This window comes from Manacus vitellinus, unplaced genomic scaffold (genome assembly GCF_001715985.3).
Source record: "Manacus vitellinus isolate BGI_N305 unplaced genomic scaffold, ASM171598v3 scaffold_3_pilon, whole genome shotgun sequence".
Lineage (NCBI taxonomy): Eukaryota > Metazoa > Chordata > Aves > Passeriformes > Pipridae > Manacus > Manacus vitellinus.
Genome location: NW_021940535.1, coordinates 39,430,808 through 39,450,634, shown reverse-complemented (window position 1 = coordinate 39,450,634; position 19,827 = coordinate 39,430,808). Strand labels below are relative to the sequence as shown.

The following is a 19,827-nucleotide window of genomic DNA, read 5'->3' as shown; positions in this document are numbered from 1 at the left end:
GAGATGCTTGGGGCTGGGGCTTTTTTGAGGGGGGTGAGGGAAGGACACCAGAGTCTCCGCTCGTCTCTGGGCAACCAGAGGGACACCACGGTCTCCCCTGGTCTCTGGGTACCCAGAGGAACGGCCCGCCAGCCCCGCTGCCGCCCTCCCACCCCAAAGGCCAGGCTGGCCGGTGAATTCCGAGCTCGGCTCCGCCATCTCCGCGGGCGGTGGCCATGAGCGATGCCCGCGCATGCGGCCGGCTCTGCCTACAGCTCCCGACTGCCTCTGCACAGCGGGGGCGGGTTTTTCCCTCTTCCTTTTTTTTTCTTTCCACTCCCCGCGGAGGGGGAAGGATGGGTGGGGAAAGCGAGCGTTCACGAAAGCGAGGCGAGGAGGAATCCCACAATACCAGGCGGGTTGCGAGCCCGGCGCTGCCGCTGTCTCTTTAATGCAAGAGGAAGCGATGCGGAGGGGTGGAAAATGGCAGAGTTGCAGATGTTGCTAGAGGAGGAAATCCCTTCTGGCAAGCGGGCTCTGCTCGAGAGCTACCAGAACCTCACTCGAGTCGCCGACTACTGCGAAAACAACTACATCCAGGTGAGGGGCGGCGGGGCAGCGCACCGGGGGCCGCCGGCAGGGCTCGGCTGGGCTCGGCTCTCCGGGGCGGGCGGCGGGGCCGGAGCCGCCCGAGGGGCAGCGGCGCTTGGCTGCCCCCGCCGCGGCTCCCGCCCCGCAGCCGGTCCCCAGCGTTTGCCTTTTCTTTCAACTTTCCCAGCTGAAGGGCCAGGCTTCCCTCCCCCCGCTCCAGAGGGGAAGGGAGGGGGTTATTATGTCAGTCCGACTCCGAGGGTGTGTCTTTCCCCCCCCTCCTTTTTTTTTTTTTTTTCTAGCATCATGAGTCCGGAGACCTTCCAGGGCTGGGGTGGGGAGTGAGTGAGGCGCGGGGGCCCCCGAGCCTCTCTGTCTGGCGGCTCAGCCCGGTATCCCGGTTTCCCCCCCCGGGGCGGGGCTCCCTCTGGGGGCCGGCGGGCCGCGGGCGGCGGCCGGGGCGGATGCGCCGCACGTGGGCGCCGGGTGCCGGGCGGCCCCGCACCGCGCTCCGCGGGGCCGGCGGCAGCGCGGGGCCCACCGCAGCGGCTCGGGGGCGCGGAAGGGGCCCCGCACACGGTGACATCACGGAGCTCGGCCGGGGCGATCCGCGTGGGAGCCGCGCCGGGTCCTCCTCGGAGTGCGGGTCCCGGCGGGGCGAGGGAGCCGCGGTGCTGCGGGTCCGCATCGCGGCCGGCAGCGGCGTGCGGGGGCAGGAGGCTGCCCGTGCGCTGGCACTGCCGTGTGAGCGTGAGGCGGCGTTTCAAAATGGCAATCTGTGCCTCTCGCAGGCTGCCCGACTCAGACACCCTTCAACAGTGATTGCAGACCGGGGTTCTGGTGCTGGAAGAGGCTCTATTGGTTGTAGCGTCTCTCAACCGGTCGGTGTGGATTTTTTTTCCCTCCCCTAGATTGCCAGTGGTTCTTGGGCTTGCTTTGAGTCTATTTTTGTGAAACTACTTTAAGCACAATTTACTATTATTATTTTTTCAGGATTTACATCACATGACTCTGTAAGTCTGCATATTTGGTCATACTGATGTGGATACAGACCCATCCAGAGAGGCTGAAATGCAACTTTTTTTTTTTCAGTAAAAAAATTGAAGACGAAAGGCAAATAAACACGACTTGACTTACTAGACAGCTTGTAAAGTGAAGTTTTTGAATCTAATACTAGATCACCTGTGATGAGTATTTAGTATAGGTTATTAAAGTCTCTGTTATCCATCATTGCTGGTAAACTATTTTACTGTTAAATGGAGCAGCAAAAATGGAAACACAGTTTTAATAATATGAAGTTATTTTTTTTTAAAAAAGAGATATTTGGATTAAAACTGTTCTAACATGCCATATTTTCAAATTTTGGGGGTTTTTTTTTGTGGTATATGAGGTAGTATGAGTTAATGTCTATTTATGCTTCCGAGTTGTTTGCTCCACCCAAAGAAAGCTGCTGATATAAATGCTTCTTAGAGGCGAGGTTCATTTGGTTTTACTCATGGGAAATATGACAAATACATGGCTATGGTAATTGCGGCACAAGTTTTGACCTGTCTCCTGCTCCTGACTTTTTCCCTGTGTCAGAAAGTTACGGAGAATCTTCAGTTACATCATTTTCTTCAGTCATAAAACTTTTCTTTCTTCCAGAAAATAAACCAAAATACCCCACCACTTGAGCAATTTCCCATCCGGTCATTGGGGGAGGCTTTTCTTTTTCCCTTTTTTTTTTTTTTTATTTAATTTGGTAGCTCATTTTCACCTCAAGTATCAAGGTCAGCTGGATGTGGGATTGATGTGGTCTGTTTTATCTGTGTACAGCTGTGTTTACCCCTCTTGAAAGGAAGCTGGAATTCTAAAATTCCTAATGAAGACTTGCGCAGTGGCTTTGGAAAATGCATACCTCACTTGTATTTTACACGTATTGTACATTTGCTCAGTTAAAATGGTAAATATATTGATAAAATTACATATTTTTTGATGTTTGATGGAGGTGGGTTTTTTAATCAGCACTTGATGCAAAGCCATCTGCTGTCCAGTTGGACTACTGAACAGATTATACTGCCAGTGCCTGTGGTGGGGCCACTGCCGGATTAGGCAGTATGACACAGGGCACTGGGTTATGAGATTTGGGAGTATGTGTATTGTGGGATGGCAAGGGAGAAAAGGAGAGGAAGAGGCTTAACATGCACATAATATAAAATGTATGTGTTTAATGTAATTCAGCATTTTATAAAAAAGACAGACCAGAACAAAGAACCTGGCCCTGAAGTGAATGTTAAAATACTTCACAAGTGGCTCCATATTGTAACTTATCTAGTAGCGTTTAACTGAATCACTTCAGCCTCTTTGAAACTGGGTAGCTTGGAATTTAGAGCACTTTCTCTTTTTTTCTGTGGGTAAGGCTATGTGCTCCCTAGTAGGAAAAATTACTGTGTGCTGTCACTCACTCTGCATTGTGCCACTGAGGTGGAACAGGTTTGTCTGACTATTCTGAGTGCTGGCACTAACAATTTGTAGTAATTGTAATAGCAGACAGAACGATGTTCTCAGCCTTATGGTTTATATTCTTTGCTGACTTAAGGAGGAAAGTAATTTACCACCCCAAATATTGCTGTATTCAAGCTATAATATTGCTGTATTCAAGCTATAGCTGTATTTTTTTTATTTAAAAATATAGGAATTTTGTCTCTTTTACTCAATCTTAGAATTATTCTGGTAAAATTCCAGTCATGCTGATTTTTTGAAGGAAGTTTTCCTTCAATGTCTTTAAAGATTCAAAAAAAAAAAAAAAAGAGGAAGAATGGGGGGAAAACTCACCTGGTGGGAACTTGGCTCCCAAATGGTGAATGTAGATTTAGGGACAGTAAGCATCCCTTTACTGAAGCATTTAGGAAAGATGACAGCATTTGGGACTCTCAAGCGGAAAACTGCTGTTCTTAGAAAAGCAGGAAGCAGTTTCTTGCTAAGGCACATTGGGACAATATTGGGATGCCAGCCAGTAACACAGTTTACCATTCAAATCGTGTGTATTTTGGTTATCTAGAATGTTTATCTGTTAGGAAGGGAAAACAATTTGGGAGAAACAGAGCAAATAAGTTTCTAAGGAAGAGCTGCAGTGCTAAAAGTACAGTACAGGATGGTGGCAGTCTGGGGGGGATGGGAGAGAGAGAGAGGAGAAAAAAAGGAAAGGAAACCAAATATAGAAGTAGTAATTGAAGTACGTTGTGATTTTTTTTTTTTTTGGTGGTGATTTTGGCTTTGAATAGAAGGAAAAAGGCATTAAGTATCTAATCTGTGACAGGATTTAAAATCTACAATGTTTCTGGTTGGAAGCTTCAGTAACAGTCAGATAGAAAATTAGATTCCTGTTTTCTTTTAGATCAGAGATTTAAACTTCCTCTTAAGAGGAAGTTTTGAGCCTTGAATCTTCAACTGGAAGCATTTTGTCTCCTGAAGTAATTTTCCTTAAATATAGACATAATACATTTTGAAAATATTTAAAAAAATTTATTTTCCCATAGCTAATGCCTTCCCCAGATTCTTGGACTAGTCCCTTTTGGTGTGCTTGTAACTGAAAGGTTATCTGAAAATCTGTAACATAAAGTTGAAGGTACTAGTGTGGAGTTTCATCAGTATCCTAGACTGAATGAACTAGATCAGAACTAATACAGAAATAACAAGAAGTTAAAACACTTGCAGTTCTAGTTATGATCAGCTGAAAGGTATTAACTTCCATAGGGATTCTCCAGTCAGTTTTCCGGCTATACTGAATTATTTTCATGTTTTAAAACTTATTTACAATAATTAGCTTGTGAAGCATTAGAATGACGCAGGAAACCAGCATCTGCAATGTTATTGCACTGAGGACTTTCTTTGGAATAACTACAGTTGACTGGTGTAGCCCAGAGAGGCCTCTCTGTTGAAAGAATGCTGCTTACAACTCTCTCCTACTGTCTAAATTAGGTGTTTCTTTATCCTTGTTTATGCATATGCAGATATATGATTTTCGTCAGTCTCTTTGCTTCTAGACCACTTGAAGATCCATTTGCAATTTTTTGTTTTTAAGATCAAGTATAATTTTAATATGATTGTGAGAACCTTTAAGTGAATAGCTTACACTACTTGTGTAAATTCTGAGCTTGATGGTCTCAAGTGGGTACATTTAGCAGCTTTATGAAAATACATAAATAAAAGACCTTTTAAGGAAGTAAGTGCTGTGTTGCCTAAATGTGTGGTTTTTTGTTGTCATGGTATTTCCTTCTGTAGCTTCTGACTGATATGTGGAAACTGAAGGGTGAATTAACAAGCTGTTCTGGGTAAAATGGACAAATCCAGAGACAGATTTGTTTGGCTGCTATTGCAAAAAAATTGAAGTATCTTTCCAGTCAGTAGAGAAATAAATGTAGGGGGTTGAGCAGAAGTGTTGCATGCAAGAAGTTTCATAAATAACTTATATTTCAAGACGCATGGAGGAATTCTTTATTTGAAAAATTGAATATCCCACACTTCCTATACAGTAGATAGCATGTATTCACCAAGAAATACCTTTTTCTGTGGCATTTCTTCAAATGTTGGTAACTGGTCGGACACTTGATTTCATTGCCTGGTGCCTGGAAAGTGGCTTAGATTAGTTCAGTACAAAGAAGTTCACTCAGAATGTCTAATTCAGGAAATGACCTGCTCTAAAAGGATAAACTTCTTAAATTGTCACTAATACAAATCCTTTATGTGCTGTGAGAACTTGCATGCTTTTATGTTCATAGGTTAATTAGTTTGTATTGAGAGTAAATACAGTGATTTTTTTCTCTTCCCCTGATTTTGTTGCTCAATTTGGAACATTTTACAAAAAAAGCAAATTAAGCTAGTTCACTTGCTGTAACACCAAATATAGTTCAAAATTAGAGAACTTCAGAGCGACAACATAAAATATGAGCATGTCATCCATTATGCTTTGTAGGTTTAAATAATATTCTTTAAGAAAAGATGTTAGGCTATACTTTCAAATGCTGTTCTTTTTTAAGGTAGTTTAAACAAATTTTTGCCAGCAGTATAAAAGCCACTGGCTGTTTTACGTGTAGCTTTTTCTAAAAATGATAGTACAGGGTTAGGCTTGTAGCTTTTCTGTGCCTTGTGTAGGTCTTCTGTGCCTATGCAAGTGTAGGCATTGTCTGTATTTTGGAAAATACAACTTTATATTTAGCTCAAAAGGAGCAATAAGGTAATAGTGCAACTTCACTGAATCAGCGAGTGATTACCCTGCATATGCAGGAAATGGATCCTAGAGTGTTGTGTGTCTGGTTTGTGTCCAAAGGAGGTAGATGACATGAGATGAGCTTTTCCGAATTTGAAATGTTTCCATTATTTTTGTTACATTTGGTTTAAGAAGCCAGCAAGATGTTGGCTACTATTTCTGTTCCATTTTTCACTAGTATTACAGCAGATTGTTATGTCAGCACTGTGTTACCTTAATCAGGCGGAGTAAAGTGGATTGGGATAAGCTTTTACAGGTGTGTATTCTTTCTTCCACAAGGAAGCACTGTCCGCTCCGTTCTGTTTGTGCACATGTCGGAAGGAAGAAGCTTGCAGGTTGTCTGTGGTCAGTGTATGCTAAGTGTGATCTTTGTTCCCTGTGCTGCACTTGCTGTGCCCAGCCCTGTGGAATTGTTGGGAGGAAGAAAGAAGCATGAATAAGAGAGGCAACAGTCTAATACTTACTTCCCTCTGATTCTCTGGGAGTTGATGCAGTAAGTAGCTCTTACGGTAAAGAGAAAACAGATTGGCCTTGGGAAGATCTCATAAAGTGGATCCCATTGTAATGAAGGTAAGAGTACAGGAACAGGCTGAGTACAAGTAGAAAGTGTTGTACCTCTGAGGGCAAAGTTCTAGTAACTATCTGATCTAAATTAAACAGGAAAAAAACCCCAAACCCTAACTCTGGAACAAAAGAACTGATGCAACTTCCCAGTATCTTTGCTTAGCATTTTGAACTGGCTTTGTCTTGTAGAAGCATAAATGGAGTAATGGAATTTATAACTGACTTGGAAGGTCGTATAGGGACATGCTGTCAGATTTGGGAACAGAACCTGATTGTGTGGACTTCAGTGCTGTTCACAAGGGTTCCCTATGCCACCCCACCCCTCTCCAAATTGCCTCTGTTATGCTACAACAGAGCAAGAAGTACGTATCCACAGAAACATGGAGACAGTGTCCACAGAGGCAGTGCAATGAATCCTTTGGGAAAATATGCACCTGAAACCATCACTGAACTCATTAGCAGCAATTGCTTTTCAAGAATTTTATGTATCTCCTTTCATAAGAACCTTGAGGTTCTAATTTTTGGCTTTGAGAACTTCTGGAGTTACATAATGCTCACAGTACTGTTTGTCTGTGTGTTGGTGGGTCTTGGCAGAGGCACTAGAAGATGCCGCTCTATTTCTCATTATTGAAAGCAGTCTGTGTTTGACATTTCTGATGACTGAAATCTTGCTTATCTACAGAACAGTGGGGTGGCATCTGTGTGGACAGTGTCAGTTCTGGTGTAGCAAGGCGTCCTTAAGGGGTAAGAGGGTATCTTGCTCTCTTCCGTGCCTGTGTTCAGTTCCTTTTTAGTGACTTGGAGTCTAAGGAGGCATACTGTGGTTTTTATTTGTTGTTGCGTGGTAGGAAATGACTTGTGGGCTGTCAGTTACTCGGTGTCCAGGCTTGTTCATAATTACCCAAGCGTTCTTGCTCTCTTTAGTATTTGTGTTACCTGGAGCAGTCTTCCTCTCATGCTATTCCTTCCACCCCATCCTGATTCTGAGCACTGGTGATAGAAGGGGTGGGCTTGGTAACAGAGATCTTCCCTCCACCCCTAAGTAAAGGGAAGTAACTGCTGAATTTGTAATAGTGCCTCAGCGTGGTTCCTCCCTTTTCCTGACCTTCCTGGTGAGGCAGCTGCCGCAGAGGCTTCAGGTCTCCTGTGGGTTGCAGAAATAGCCCTTTGCAGCTTTGTACAGAGCTCTCAAGGGCCAAGTCCAGGGTGCTGCAAAGAACAGGTCATGATGTGCTCCTGAACAGAACAGGATGGTATCTGCAAGTGCCTTTCCTCCTGTGCCTTTAGCCTGTCAGTGTGTCCTTCTGACAGCACTGGAGGTGCTCAGTCAAGTGTTTCATAGATTTAGTGCCAGATATTGAAATAGAAGATAGAGCATTTCTAACAGGTGGGCTCTTTGAGGAATCAGTTTATTGTATAGCAGATGAAAGCAGAACTAAACTCCCCTTCTTGGTATTAGAGGGAATGTGTTATTTTCCTTGGGTTAATTAACAGGAATGTAGGTGCCACCTTTGCTTGAGACTATGCAAATAGCATTGCTCATTACTTATGCAAACCCTTAATGCTGTTAACAGGAGCCATGCATGCTTTGCAGAACATATATTTGTTACTGTGATGCTGATATTTTAGAAAAGGGGGGACGGGGAACCCTGCATGAGAATTTCGGCTTGGAGTGAAATATGGGTGTAGCATTTTCAGGTACAACTTGTAAAAATCAGCAGCCTGTATTAAGGCTACCTGCATTGGTAGGTAACCTGCCTGCTAAAATGACAAAGCAAGTTAGTTTAATTCTGAAAAAGATTGACTGCTTACCAGGAGACTTTATTTTTAATAATTGTCTTGTTGAAGATTCCAGATCTAATACGTTTAGTAGGTGCTGAGTTTGGCAAACTGAAAAAGTATCTGAAAATCAAGACTTCTCTTGTACTGGGCCTCTCCTATGGTAAGGTCTCTACATAACCTCCACAGGTAACGTGCACCATACTTTATCTTTCGATATCACAGAATATTCTAAAAGAACACTAAAGTTGTCTCTTGTGCGATGAAATACATCTTTCTTATGTTCCTAATGTTCCTTATGTTAAGATAGCAGATATATTTGTGATAGGTCATCCCTCCCTCTTTCTTTTTCCTCTTCTCTTTGAAGAGCCCAAAGTAATATATTCTGTGTATTCTTTATATGGCAAAAGTTAAAGTGCAAGCATCTGCTCCATGTGTGAGGAAGCTCAGATACTGCAGTGAGGTACAGTTAAAGAACTCATGGGGAAGATATCCTGCCTCACTATCCTAATTTTATTGTGGCGTCCAAGAGAAATAGGAGTAAAATGTGGTACTGTTCTTAGTTTTGTTAAGAAAGCAGGAACGCCTCTCAGAACTCGTGCAGAGGAGTCTTGCTAAAACAAATGTTGGTTTGACATCCTTAGAGTTGAGTGTAATGTTTTTACTGGGTGGTCTTAAGGCTATAAATAGTTCAAGAAAAAACATTGTTTGTTTACCGCTTGAAGCATAACAATCCTTGGAAAAGAATTGAAGTGTAGACTCTGCTGGCTACTCTCACAGAAGTGTTTCACATGATTATACTTTTTCAGAGCTATACTTTATCAGCCAAGCGTGGAGTTTTTTGTTGGCTTTTTTTTTCCCCAGCTAATCTTTCACCAGATGCGTATCTTTACTTTCATTCTCTGATCTCCATGTTGTACTTTGCGATCAGTTAATCCACCAACCAGTATTTGTCCCGCGGCAATCATTGTCAGCTGAGCATCTTATTTGACTTTATTGTAGCAGGTGTGCTACAAGTTAATACTTGAGTTGTGGTCCCTATGCAGTGATTGTGTGTTTTCTGGAGCCTATGATAAGAAAAGGTCTGCATAGAACAAAGAGACAAGAGAAGAACAAGGTGTCCAGGCAGGTGCATCAGATGAACGCATGAACATCTAAGTAGCTGCAGAATGCTGTACCATGGCTTGTCTTTTCACATTCATATATAGTCACTCTGATGTCACTAAATGTTCCTAGTGATATTTCTCTCTTTCCATGAGCTTCTCTTAGCCTGTGATCTTAATGTGAATTTGCTGATTTCCCTCTCACAGCTCAAGTCTCCTTTCTGCTTGCTGAGATTACTTGTTAGACCTGTTGTCTCATTTACTCTTCTCCTGCTGCCAAATACTGTGGACTTTTGGTTCTGCTGCCGTTGACACAAGAGTGTTCTCATCACAGCTTCTGCCTCTGAAACTCTCACCTGCTTTCTCTCTACATTGTTTACTTTCATTCTCATTTCAGATCTCCTCTGAAAACCTATTGTCCCCTGCCTGTTTCTTTTAATTAATATCTTTCTATTATTTAGCTGCATGTTTTACTGCCTTGCAGCTTAAATTATGCAGCTGTTTTTCGTGATGTCTTTCAGACAAACAGCTTCTACTAGCATGGGTTTGAATAATTTGAAACTTGCTGCTACTGGAAATGTTTATATGCATTTCTTTTTTAGATTATCTTTATTGGCACAGAGTTGAGACTAAAGCCTTGGCTCTATCGTGGTCTGTAACTACCTGAGAAAGCCAGGATGAGCAGGATACAGAGGAAATAGAAGGCAGCTGGGAAGACGTGATGTGGAATGGGACTGACATGATTCTCCCTAATAGTAAAACTCTTAGGAGGCCTCTGATATATGCAGCCAGGCCCTTCCTTTATAAGAAATTTGTCTTGTTCAGGAAGCTGGTCCTTTTGTTGCTCTGAGACCAAGGAGTGGAAAGGGCTTAATAAAACTTCTCTACTTGAAGGTCTTTGGTTCTCTTAACAGTGAGGGAAAGTGTATGTGTCGGGAGGAAGGGAGGAATGGTGTTCTCTTAACATACCTGTGAAGACACAGGTATGCATTAACGAAGTAGAGCTGGACCTGATCTTGGAAGATTTTTATAAAATATGATTGTAGCCTCCAGGGTTCCCACTAGAAGCCTCATGGCAGGTGGCCTGGATGATGTTTTAGTCAAGATCTAAAGAGTATCAGACTAACAAGTAAAGAAATGATGGATCAGTGCACTTAACATTGGCAAGATCTTCGGAGATCTGATTGGGGATTGTTCAGCTTTTGATTTGCTGGCTGACTCGCAGGATTTCTAAATCTCTGGGAGGAGCTATTGTTTCTGTGATTCAAACTCCTGGCTTTAGCTGCCTTAGATAAAATGTGCATCTGGTTTGGAAGTGCTTGGCTCTACAAGGGCTCTCTTCAAATACCGTGGGTGTGTTTCCTGCTGCAGCATACCATATGTTCACCCAGCATTGAATGGTCTGGTCGCTGCAGAAGTCCTGAGATTTGTCTTAATTGGCTACAGGTCTTGAATCTAATTTATAAGGTATCCTTAGCTTTGAATGTTAGAGAAAATTGTTGCCATAGATGTAATTGAAGCTTGAGCTCATACAACTGCTGCTTACTGTGGAAGAAGTCTTGTATCACTTCAGTGGTGGGTGTGTCATTTCATTCCTCTTCAGCAGTCTGTCCTTTTAACTAGTGGAGAAGGATAACAGCCAGTGGAAAACTTTCTAGCATACATTCCGTCTTTGAAAACCTACTGTCCAGGAACAAGAACTGTAAAATCAGCTCCTGTCAGTACTCTGTGGTGAATGAATATTGACTGTTTGGAGACGGAGGGAGGTATTTTTGTAATTATGAGAGAAGCTTGTTTACTGGGGATAGAAGCCAAGTATGCAGGGATACCGTACCTGTTGGTTTTCTACTTCTCTGTTGAGGGGAGAAATGTTGCTGGTTTTGGTCCTGAATGTGGGATGTGTGGGGGATTTGAGTGTGTTCCTTGGGCATGGAAGGGGCTTAAGAGCAGATAAAGCATTATCTATGTTGAATAACTTTCTGCCTTCCTGACAGAAAATTGAAATGTTTTGAAGGATGATTGGAAAGCAATTTGGGGGTCTTGAGAAACTCCCAGGTTTCTGGTAGGAGTAAAAGCACAGGAGGAGTGTGAGAGAGACTGTGTAACCCTCCTTCACTGTCTTCAACCACTCTCTTGCTACCTCTGGTGCTGAGAAGGACAACATTAAAAGCAAATACTTTTACTGTTTGTTTCTTACCTACAGCAGAGAGCTGGAGAGGTACCTTTAGTTTTTTTCCCAGATTGCTGTAAGGGGTTACTGCAGCAGCAGTGAGTGGGGGAGTATGAACTGGAACAGGTACTTACTGGCTGAATAACATCCCACGATGCCTGGGGGAATGAACGTGGGGAATACTGTTAGTCATACTTGTCAGTCTCATAAAGCAGGAGGCTTTTTAAAATTGGCCTTGGAGGGGAAGAGGTGTTTAATGGAGCAGTTGTGAAGGAGTTATGCAAATGGAGAACATAAATAATGAGCAAAGACACTCATTTAAGCTTCTTGCCTTCTCAGAAAATTACTAAATGCAAACAACTACTGTGAAAGTTAAGAAAAATACATCATCATTAAGTGGAATGGGTGTAAAAATGTGGCCATCCTTGATGATAAGAAAATTCACCTTTTGTGACTAGCAAAATTAATTTCTGTAGTTGCTGAACTGGAAACATATTTGCTGTTGGTCTGTTTGGGTTTTTTGCTTTCCAATTTCCTTTGAAAAACAACAAGGCAGGAAAGTGAAAAGCAGTATCCTAACCGAAGAGCTGGTTAGGAAGGGAGGTGGCAAAAAGACCGATCTTCAGTTTTGCTTTGAATATATCTTCAGTGTTTAGACTGGATTTGCATAAAAAGTTTTTCCATTTCTATCCCCCTATTCATGCAGGAGTTAATTTACATGTAAATACTGTGTATTATTTGGTAAAACTGAGAGCATGTTTTTAGGATATAGCCGCTTTTTTTTTTTTCCTCCCCTGACACAACCACTTTTTGCTGTTTTAAATTAAAGAGTTTTCAACAGAGCTTATGAAATGTAATTGTTCCAGTACTGGACTTGCTTGCAGATGCTCACATTGTAGTAGGAATCTTATCTCTGGTAGCTAAGCCTTGCCAGCAGACTTAGTGGGCTTAAAATTTGCTTGGACTACTACTTCTGCCTCTTGCAGTCTAGGGAGGCCATCCCAAGCTTTGAAGCAGTTGAATATGACAGATGTACTGTCCCACATGCTGCTACATGATTGCAGGTGTCCTCCCTTGGCCTCCCCTGTGTTTTAACCCAGCTCCTCCTGGGTGTGCAGGTGCGGAGGCACTGTGGGTATGGGTGGGTCACAGCTGTGGCTGATGTGTTCCTCTTGTGGAAGGACTGTTTCTCCAAACACAGCTCCTCTGTAGCTGTAATAAGGCCATCGTCTGTCAAGCTTATTACAGACGAGATAGCAAGCTGTCCTGGTGGCTTTATGACAAGTGCTGAAATGGAATAGTTCAGGTGTTTTACTACTGGAGGGGGAGACAGGGAGTGATGTGGATATGACTATTCTTATGCATCTGGTTGCATGGAAATGCAAGCTCTGCTGTCATCTGTACGACTCTTTACACTTCCTGCATTTGCCTAAATCTGCCCTCTTCTACACTGTACATGAAGGGGAAGCAGTCTTTAAAATCATGGGAAAGGGCATCATAAAAACACCAGTGGAACTTCAACACTGATTAGAACTTAGCTGTAATTGTGTCTGCCAGAGGCATTGCAGCTGTATTTCTAGGAAAAGCTGCTCACTTGAAGTACTGCTGTACTAACACCACAACAATTGTCTCACCAAGGACTTTGGTGAGACAAAGTCTCACCAAAACAAAGCAATTCCCTCGCTCCTGAACTTGGTCTTCTATTGAAGAACTTTCTTGCTTTCTTCTGTTGGTTTCTGTAAGTTAAGTTTTACCTGTTACTGGATGTGGAAATAACCAGAACTAAATGATTTTAAAACACTGTGATATTATGGTAATCTACTCTTCGTTTTTTGGGGGGGGTGTGAAGAAACAATGAGGTATTATTGACTACCATCCCTACTCTGTCTCCTTCTCTTCTCCATTCTCCTGAACCATCTGTTTGTTCTGTTGTGTGTAGTTTTTAGAGAAGCTAACTTCCTACTTGTTGCAATTGAAATAATCCAGTATTCAAATAAACTTCTGCATATAAGGTTTTGGAAAGTTGTTGCTAACCATAAGATCAAATTTTAACATAATAAAAAGTAATTATTCAAAAATAAGCTGAATGTAGTGTGCTTACAGCCACTATCAGATAAAAATTGTAGTCAGGTCCAGGAGCATATAAAAGTCTGAGCAATATTAGCAGCTGTTTATGGGATCAGATAGAAACAGAAACTAGGTTGATTTTTCTCCACTTACATGCAAGTTCTTGTAAAAACAATCACTCCTTGTATTGCAGTCCATTGCTTTATTACCGTGAGATCACTGTATAGCCTGTGTGCTATGTGAGAGGATGTCTTGTGCTGGCAAACAAGCTACTACAAAACTGTGGAGATCCACTGGTTTCTGGTCTTAAGTACGTTGCACCAGTGTTGTGAGATGTGGGATGGTTTCCTGCTGGAGTGAGTGTGTTCATCTTTGAGGCACTAAATAGTCAGCTGTGTGGAGAATTTGACCCTATAATGGCCATTGTTTTCTTCTTTGTTTTAAGAATACTGTGATGTTTGGGAACGCCTGAACTGTAAAATCTGGGTAGCAGCTGTGTGTCGAAAGTGACTTTCTTAAATGTGAGTACTCTTCCTGAATTAGGAACACTTGCAGTCCAGACATTTGCTGGATGTCAGAAGGCCTGTGTAACTCTTGGCTCTGCATTTTAGTGTCTTGAGATTCTTTTGGAGCTGGACATGCCTGTTAATGACATTCTATGCTCTCTTTCCCCCCTTGCCTCCCTGCTTTGTTGTCCTGGTCCTGTCATATCTCTGACATCTCCATGTGGAGAAACCTGTTGCCATGCAGAGTGTACCTTTGAGCTTTGCTTACTTTTGGACGAACCCCTTTTTGGATGCTGTGGCTGTTCTACACAGAGCAGTTGAGGTTACCCTATTGTCTGCAGTCAGAGCACTGTTGACACGGATTCATAAAATACCAGGTTGGAAGGGGACCTTAAGGACCATCTCCTCCACCCTTTCTTAGCAAAAGCATTATCTAGGCAAGATGGTCTAGCACTTCCCAGAGGAGATAATTCCAGTGACTGACTGTTTGAACTCATTGTGAAAAATGTTCCTATTGTGTCTAATCGGAATCTACCCAGAAATAACTTATAAAAAGGGAGTCTCCATCTTCTTTGTATCCACCCTTTAAATACTAAAACATCTGCGGTGATAACCTGTGATACCAGGACATGCTGAGATGACACTCTAATTTGATCCTTTATGCTAAGTCTTGTTGTCTTAACCTTGCTTGCTCAGTGCTGTCTGATATGATTTCAGGCCTGCCTAGAGGGTAGGGAGGACTAGAGTGAGGATCTGAAAAGAAAAAGGTAATCTTGGAAGCTTGCCTATGAAAGGTTATTGAATTTTAGCATGTTGCTTGTCTTCACGTATAGATTTGTTTTAGAATTCTGGGCTTAGACCTTCTGTTTGATTTGCCAAAACAGAAATAAAAAACTTATATGTGAACACTCATGAGTCCTTGAGAGTAAACTGAAGAGGTAAACAAAATCCATAGGTATCAACTATCTTATGTTGATAACCATTGTTATCAACATAATGAAATTAAAGTTTTTCACACAGTATGAGCTGAAAAACTTTGCTCCAAAGCAGGTTACTCTGAGCTGCCTTGATTCAAAGGTTTGTATGACATGAAAATCTTCCCAGTTCCAATTTTTCTCTCCCCTTAGAGAAACTCAAGTTTGGTTCTGTATTGCTGCCACTATATTACAAGGAGGATATTAAGGTAACTAATATATGCTAAAGGGACTCCTTCCTACTCCCACCAAAAAAGAAGTGAAAAATAACTCTGATGTGTCAGGGAGCATGTCTTGCTAGATGAGCTAAAATTTGTGTGTGGTGCTGTCACTTAAGAAAGTAAACAGAAAGCCATTTTAATTTCAAGCCCTATTACAAACAGAAAACAAAAAATCAATATTTGAGAGACAGTGTATAAAGAAACTAATAGGGAGTTAGAGAACTTACATTCTATTATCTGCTGTATAGCGTGCCAAAATAATCATACGCTCCAAAGCCTTGGGTGGCTTTCTTAGTGTTGAAGGAGGAAGGCTGCTATGGAAGTGCCCAGGTTTTCTTTTTCTGTCTGACAGTCTGAGGGTGGCATTAGAACCACAGACTCACAGAACTGTTTAGGTTGGAGAAGACTTTTAAGATCATCAAGTCCAACCATTACCCCAGCAGTGCCAAGTTCACCACTAAATCATGTGTTAAGTGCCACATCCAACACGTCTTTTAAATACCTCCAGGGATGGTGACTCCACTACTTTGGAGCTCTGGTTGGTATCTCTGATGTCAGAGCCTGCTTTTTGTCAGCTCTGAAGAAATTTGTGTTTGATGTCATAAGGCATACTGTCACTACTTTACAGTAGGAAGGTTTCTTTCCTGAAGCTTGTATTGTCTACATCATGTAAAACACAGCAAATAAGACTTGGACCAAATTTCTTACGCTTGCTGCATCTATGGTCTTGTGTGTACAAGATTGTGTGAAAATGGCACATGGACGTGTCTGTTTCTGTCATTTGAGTTCAGTGTGGCATGCCAATATGATTGTATGCACAGACTAAAACAACAGGCAGTAACAATGTATTGTGCCAACATATATGTTTATTGTGACATCTCCTTTATTTGATTTGGCAAAAGAACTGGAAATTGTGTTTTCAACAATATATATGTAAATTTCTTGGTTTTTTTCATAAGGAGAGTGGTTTAGTCCAAAGCCAACACGAACACTGTTTGCTGCATTGGGCAGAAAATGCTCCTAACAGAGCAGCTGGCGTGTACCTTCCCAGGCTCCATCTGTCAGAGTCTGCATTGCTTTGGAAATCACATTCCTATTGGATAGATTTGTTTCTTCCTATACTGTTTGCAGCCTGGATTAAAATGGAATTCCTAAGTTGATTTTTTTTTTTTTTTTAAAGCTAGTTATTGTTTAAAGCACATATATTTATGTGTGTGTGTATATATATATATGTATGTGTATATACATAGGATATATATGTGTCGCTTAAACTATCCTTGGGAATAAACTTCTCTCCTTAATGAAAAAGCTTTTCTCCCTCTACCTTCCCCAAAAGAGATAATGATTAAAAAATTGAGACTCTTCTGTTTACAGTTACTCAACAGAATGAAAAGCAACTTTCAAGTAAAAGAAAATCTGCAAGGACACAGTGAGGTTGACTAAATTGGTCTTGGCCCATAGAAATGCTAATTTGCTATCAGGGCTATTTAGGACTGGTCAGGGGAATATTATTGATGGAAATGAAGGATTTGCTTCTAGCTGATTGTCTGGCATGTACAGGATTTGGGGGAAGGGCCTGTCTGAAACAGAGTTTGCGAATTACAGGCAGTGCTGGTTGCACTGCCCTATGTGTTTGTTGAACTACAATAATTCGGTATGTGTCTTGACCCTTGAGATAAAGAAGCTGACTAGTCAATGATTTTTGTCAAGATAGTGTTTCTGAAAAGAAACAGGCTGAAATCTTGCTTGTGGGCTGCGGTGTAGTAATGGTGGTGATCACCTCATCTTCTGGTACCTTGAATGAATGCCAGCTTTATTGTGCACGGTCTTTACCTCAGGAGAAGAGATTTCAAGTTCTACCAGTTCCTCTGCGTTTTGTATAGCTGAGTTACAGCATCTTATCTTGGAGAAACTCAACCGACATGGTATTATTTCATACCAATGGGGTTTTTGTTGTGGATGCTGGAAGGAAATTTACTTGAGTTGAGTTGTAAATGCTAGCCTGGCTATGTTTATTGAGGATTTCTGCCTTAGTAGATGGGAAGAATTACTGTTTACTGAATGAACTTGAAAGAATTTAATCATCCTCATTTTAATTTTGGGGTTACCCTAGTGAGAGGGATCTCGTGGTTAAGAACTGCTCTGAATGGTTAGGCATCCTTCTGTGCCTCCTCTGTCTTTAAATTCCTTCATGCTCCTGCAACAATGTTATTTAAGTGGTTGAGAGGTTTGATATTTCTATTTGACACTACCTATCACTATGTGTAGAGAGGTGTGTTGAATAGTCTGTTCTATTTCTTGTTTTCACTGTCAGTGAGGGATTGACTGCCAGGCCCCTGGAGAGAATGCCTTGGACAGGAGGTGGTCACGTTCAGTGACTGCAATATGTTGCTATTAACAGCTTGCAAGCTATTGGGTAATTAAAGTCTTGAGCTTTCACTCACAAATTCAGGAATGGTAGAGAAGTACAACAAAATGACAAGTTATGGCAAAAATCACTTCAGTAAAATGCTGGAGCATTTTGCTACTGCACATATTGTAGCACTGATCTTTGTGATGCAGAATTTTAGTTGAGATTTGCCAGTGATCTGGAACATGTGGTTTTTTGGCTTTAGTTCCCTTTCATACGGAGGCTTGGTTGGTCGTGTCATTTTATCAGGCTGTACTTGGACTAAGTCCCTTCCTGTTCTTTGTCCCCACATAAATGCTTGCTTTTTAAATTTCCCACAGTTGTGTTTATTTACAATAGTAATGATGATATGAATGGCAGAGCAGGTGATTCCAGTGACATGAATAGGGATAGTGGCCGATCTGCTGATGTTGAAGAAAGACAGTAGATGAAGTGTCTGGTGGCTCTCTGAAGTCTTATCTGTTGTGCTGTGGGAGGATGTCTCTTGTCTTAGTATGTTGGGCAAAGGTTGAGTTTAAACTTCTGAGCTAACTCTCCTGATGGCTTACTTCACTTTCCAACAGGGGAATTAAGGTGCTGATCAACGAGGAACAGTCTATAACTTGTAGGCAGGTAAATTCCAGGCCAAATATAGCTCTGTGGATGTTGGGAAGTACTCAGTGCATCATCCCCTTGAAGTAAATGTTAGTCTAATGCAGTGCAGAGAGAATTTCTTCAACGGGATGAGCACAGTAAACCTGTTCAGGGAGACAGTTGACACATCTGATTGATGCTCTCTTTTTACCTGCATGGCATATGTAGTGTAAGCAACCCCTATTTGTAAATTTTGAAGCCTTAGTTTCCCTTGCCACTTTGGAATGATACATCCCTTAAGGCTCTGTCTGTGACGAGAGAAATCCTGAATGCTCCGTGCTGAGCACCTGCTAGTAATAACCACAGTCTGTTTAGATCTACTTGGATGACTTCCAGGTAGATAGTTTGCTCCTTAAAGTTCTTCAGAATATAGAAACTTGCTGCTGTGACTTGCCAGTGTGATTCTCTTCTTTCGTTTATAACTGATACTCTGAGGTAATAACTGTTGGTAACAGGCAAAAAGTCTACCATGGTGCAGTGTGTTTACAAAGCAGTCTAACAAGCTGTATGAACTACAGATATGGGGGAACCTGTGTCCGTGGGCTACCCACTTATTTCTGTACATAGCTCCTTGGTTATTTACAGTGATCTCTGGATTTACAGGTCATGATATTCAACTTAAATTAACTTTGCCTACTGAGCTAAAAGTCTAATCTAGTGTATGTGGTATATTTAAGCCTTTGAAACACATTAATGCAGCTTGGATGTAGAATACTTGGTCTAAGCTGAACATACATTGTGAATAGTATAGAAATGCCCAAGCCTGTTGCCGTTAGGAGTCAGAACTAACAAATAAACCCTTAAGACTAGCTAGGAGTTACTAAAAGCCTTATCAGATCAGTGAAGCAGTGTCTTCAAACTCATAGATGCATCTGGAAGTTCCACATAATGTTACAAGCTCTTTCTTAAGGGAAGTTAGCTCCTGTTTTCTGAGCGGGGAAACCACTTTTCAGAAATCCGTTCCTTCTACCTTGGAGTGTCCCCAGCTAGTTCTCAGGGAGATTAAAATGCTCGTGTAGGAGTCTCCAAGCCACTACCTGAATGTATGTCTTCACCTATAGAAGTTCTATAGAAGTATTTCCAATTGACTTGAAAATGAGGTGCTGTAGATTGTAGCTAATGTAAGCCCATAAGCTAAAAATTTTGGCTGCATGGCTTGATTTGGATATCTGAGCTAAAATGGCAAGACTTTAGTGAAGGAAGCAGATCTTTGAAACCTCAGCTGTAGTATTTGTCTTATCAGGAAGTATACATTCTATAAATGACAGAAGAGAATACTGATGAAAGTATTGATGACTTTTGCATAGTTGCATTCTGTGAATGCTGATACATGACAGAGATTGCTAAATCTGCAACTGATTGTAGTAATCCTGATTTGCTCTTTAATCAGTTAATGATAGGTGGAATTCTTTTTTTAAAAAGAGAACCAAGATGTAAAACTGAATAATTATCTTGTGTTTACTTGTGAAGCAAACACAGATGCACTGCACTGTTGGATTTATTAAATGTGCATGAGCAAAGGCATATAAAAGTGAGTGTAAAGCTGTCCCTGTAGCTTGATTGCTGCACATCTGAAGAGGTA

At 41.7% G+C, this 19,827-nt stretch overlaps 1 protein-coding gene across 11 annotated transcripts in view; it reads left to right on the top strand.

The window, feature by feature from the left end:
- The first annotated feature begins 323 nt into the window (after positions 1–323).
- The window catches only part of ABI1 (abl interactor 1), a 77,542-nt gene continuing 58,038 nt past the window's right edge, over positions 324–19,827 (top strand). For 9 of the 11 annotated variants that reach the window (XM_008930081.4, XM_008930077.4, XM_008930074.4 and 6 more), the window contains exon 1: positions 346–579. In XM_008930081.4, the coding sequence (XP_008928329.1) occupies positions 463–579 (117 nt within the window). In that variant the 5' untranslated portion in view covers positions 346–462. Of the gene's footprint in view, positions 580–19,827 lie in introns of all 11 variants that reach the window. The other 2 variants (XM_008930076.2, XM_008930070.2) reach the window with 1 other exon arrangement.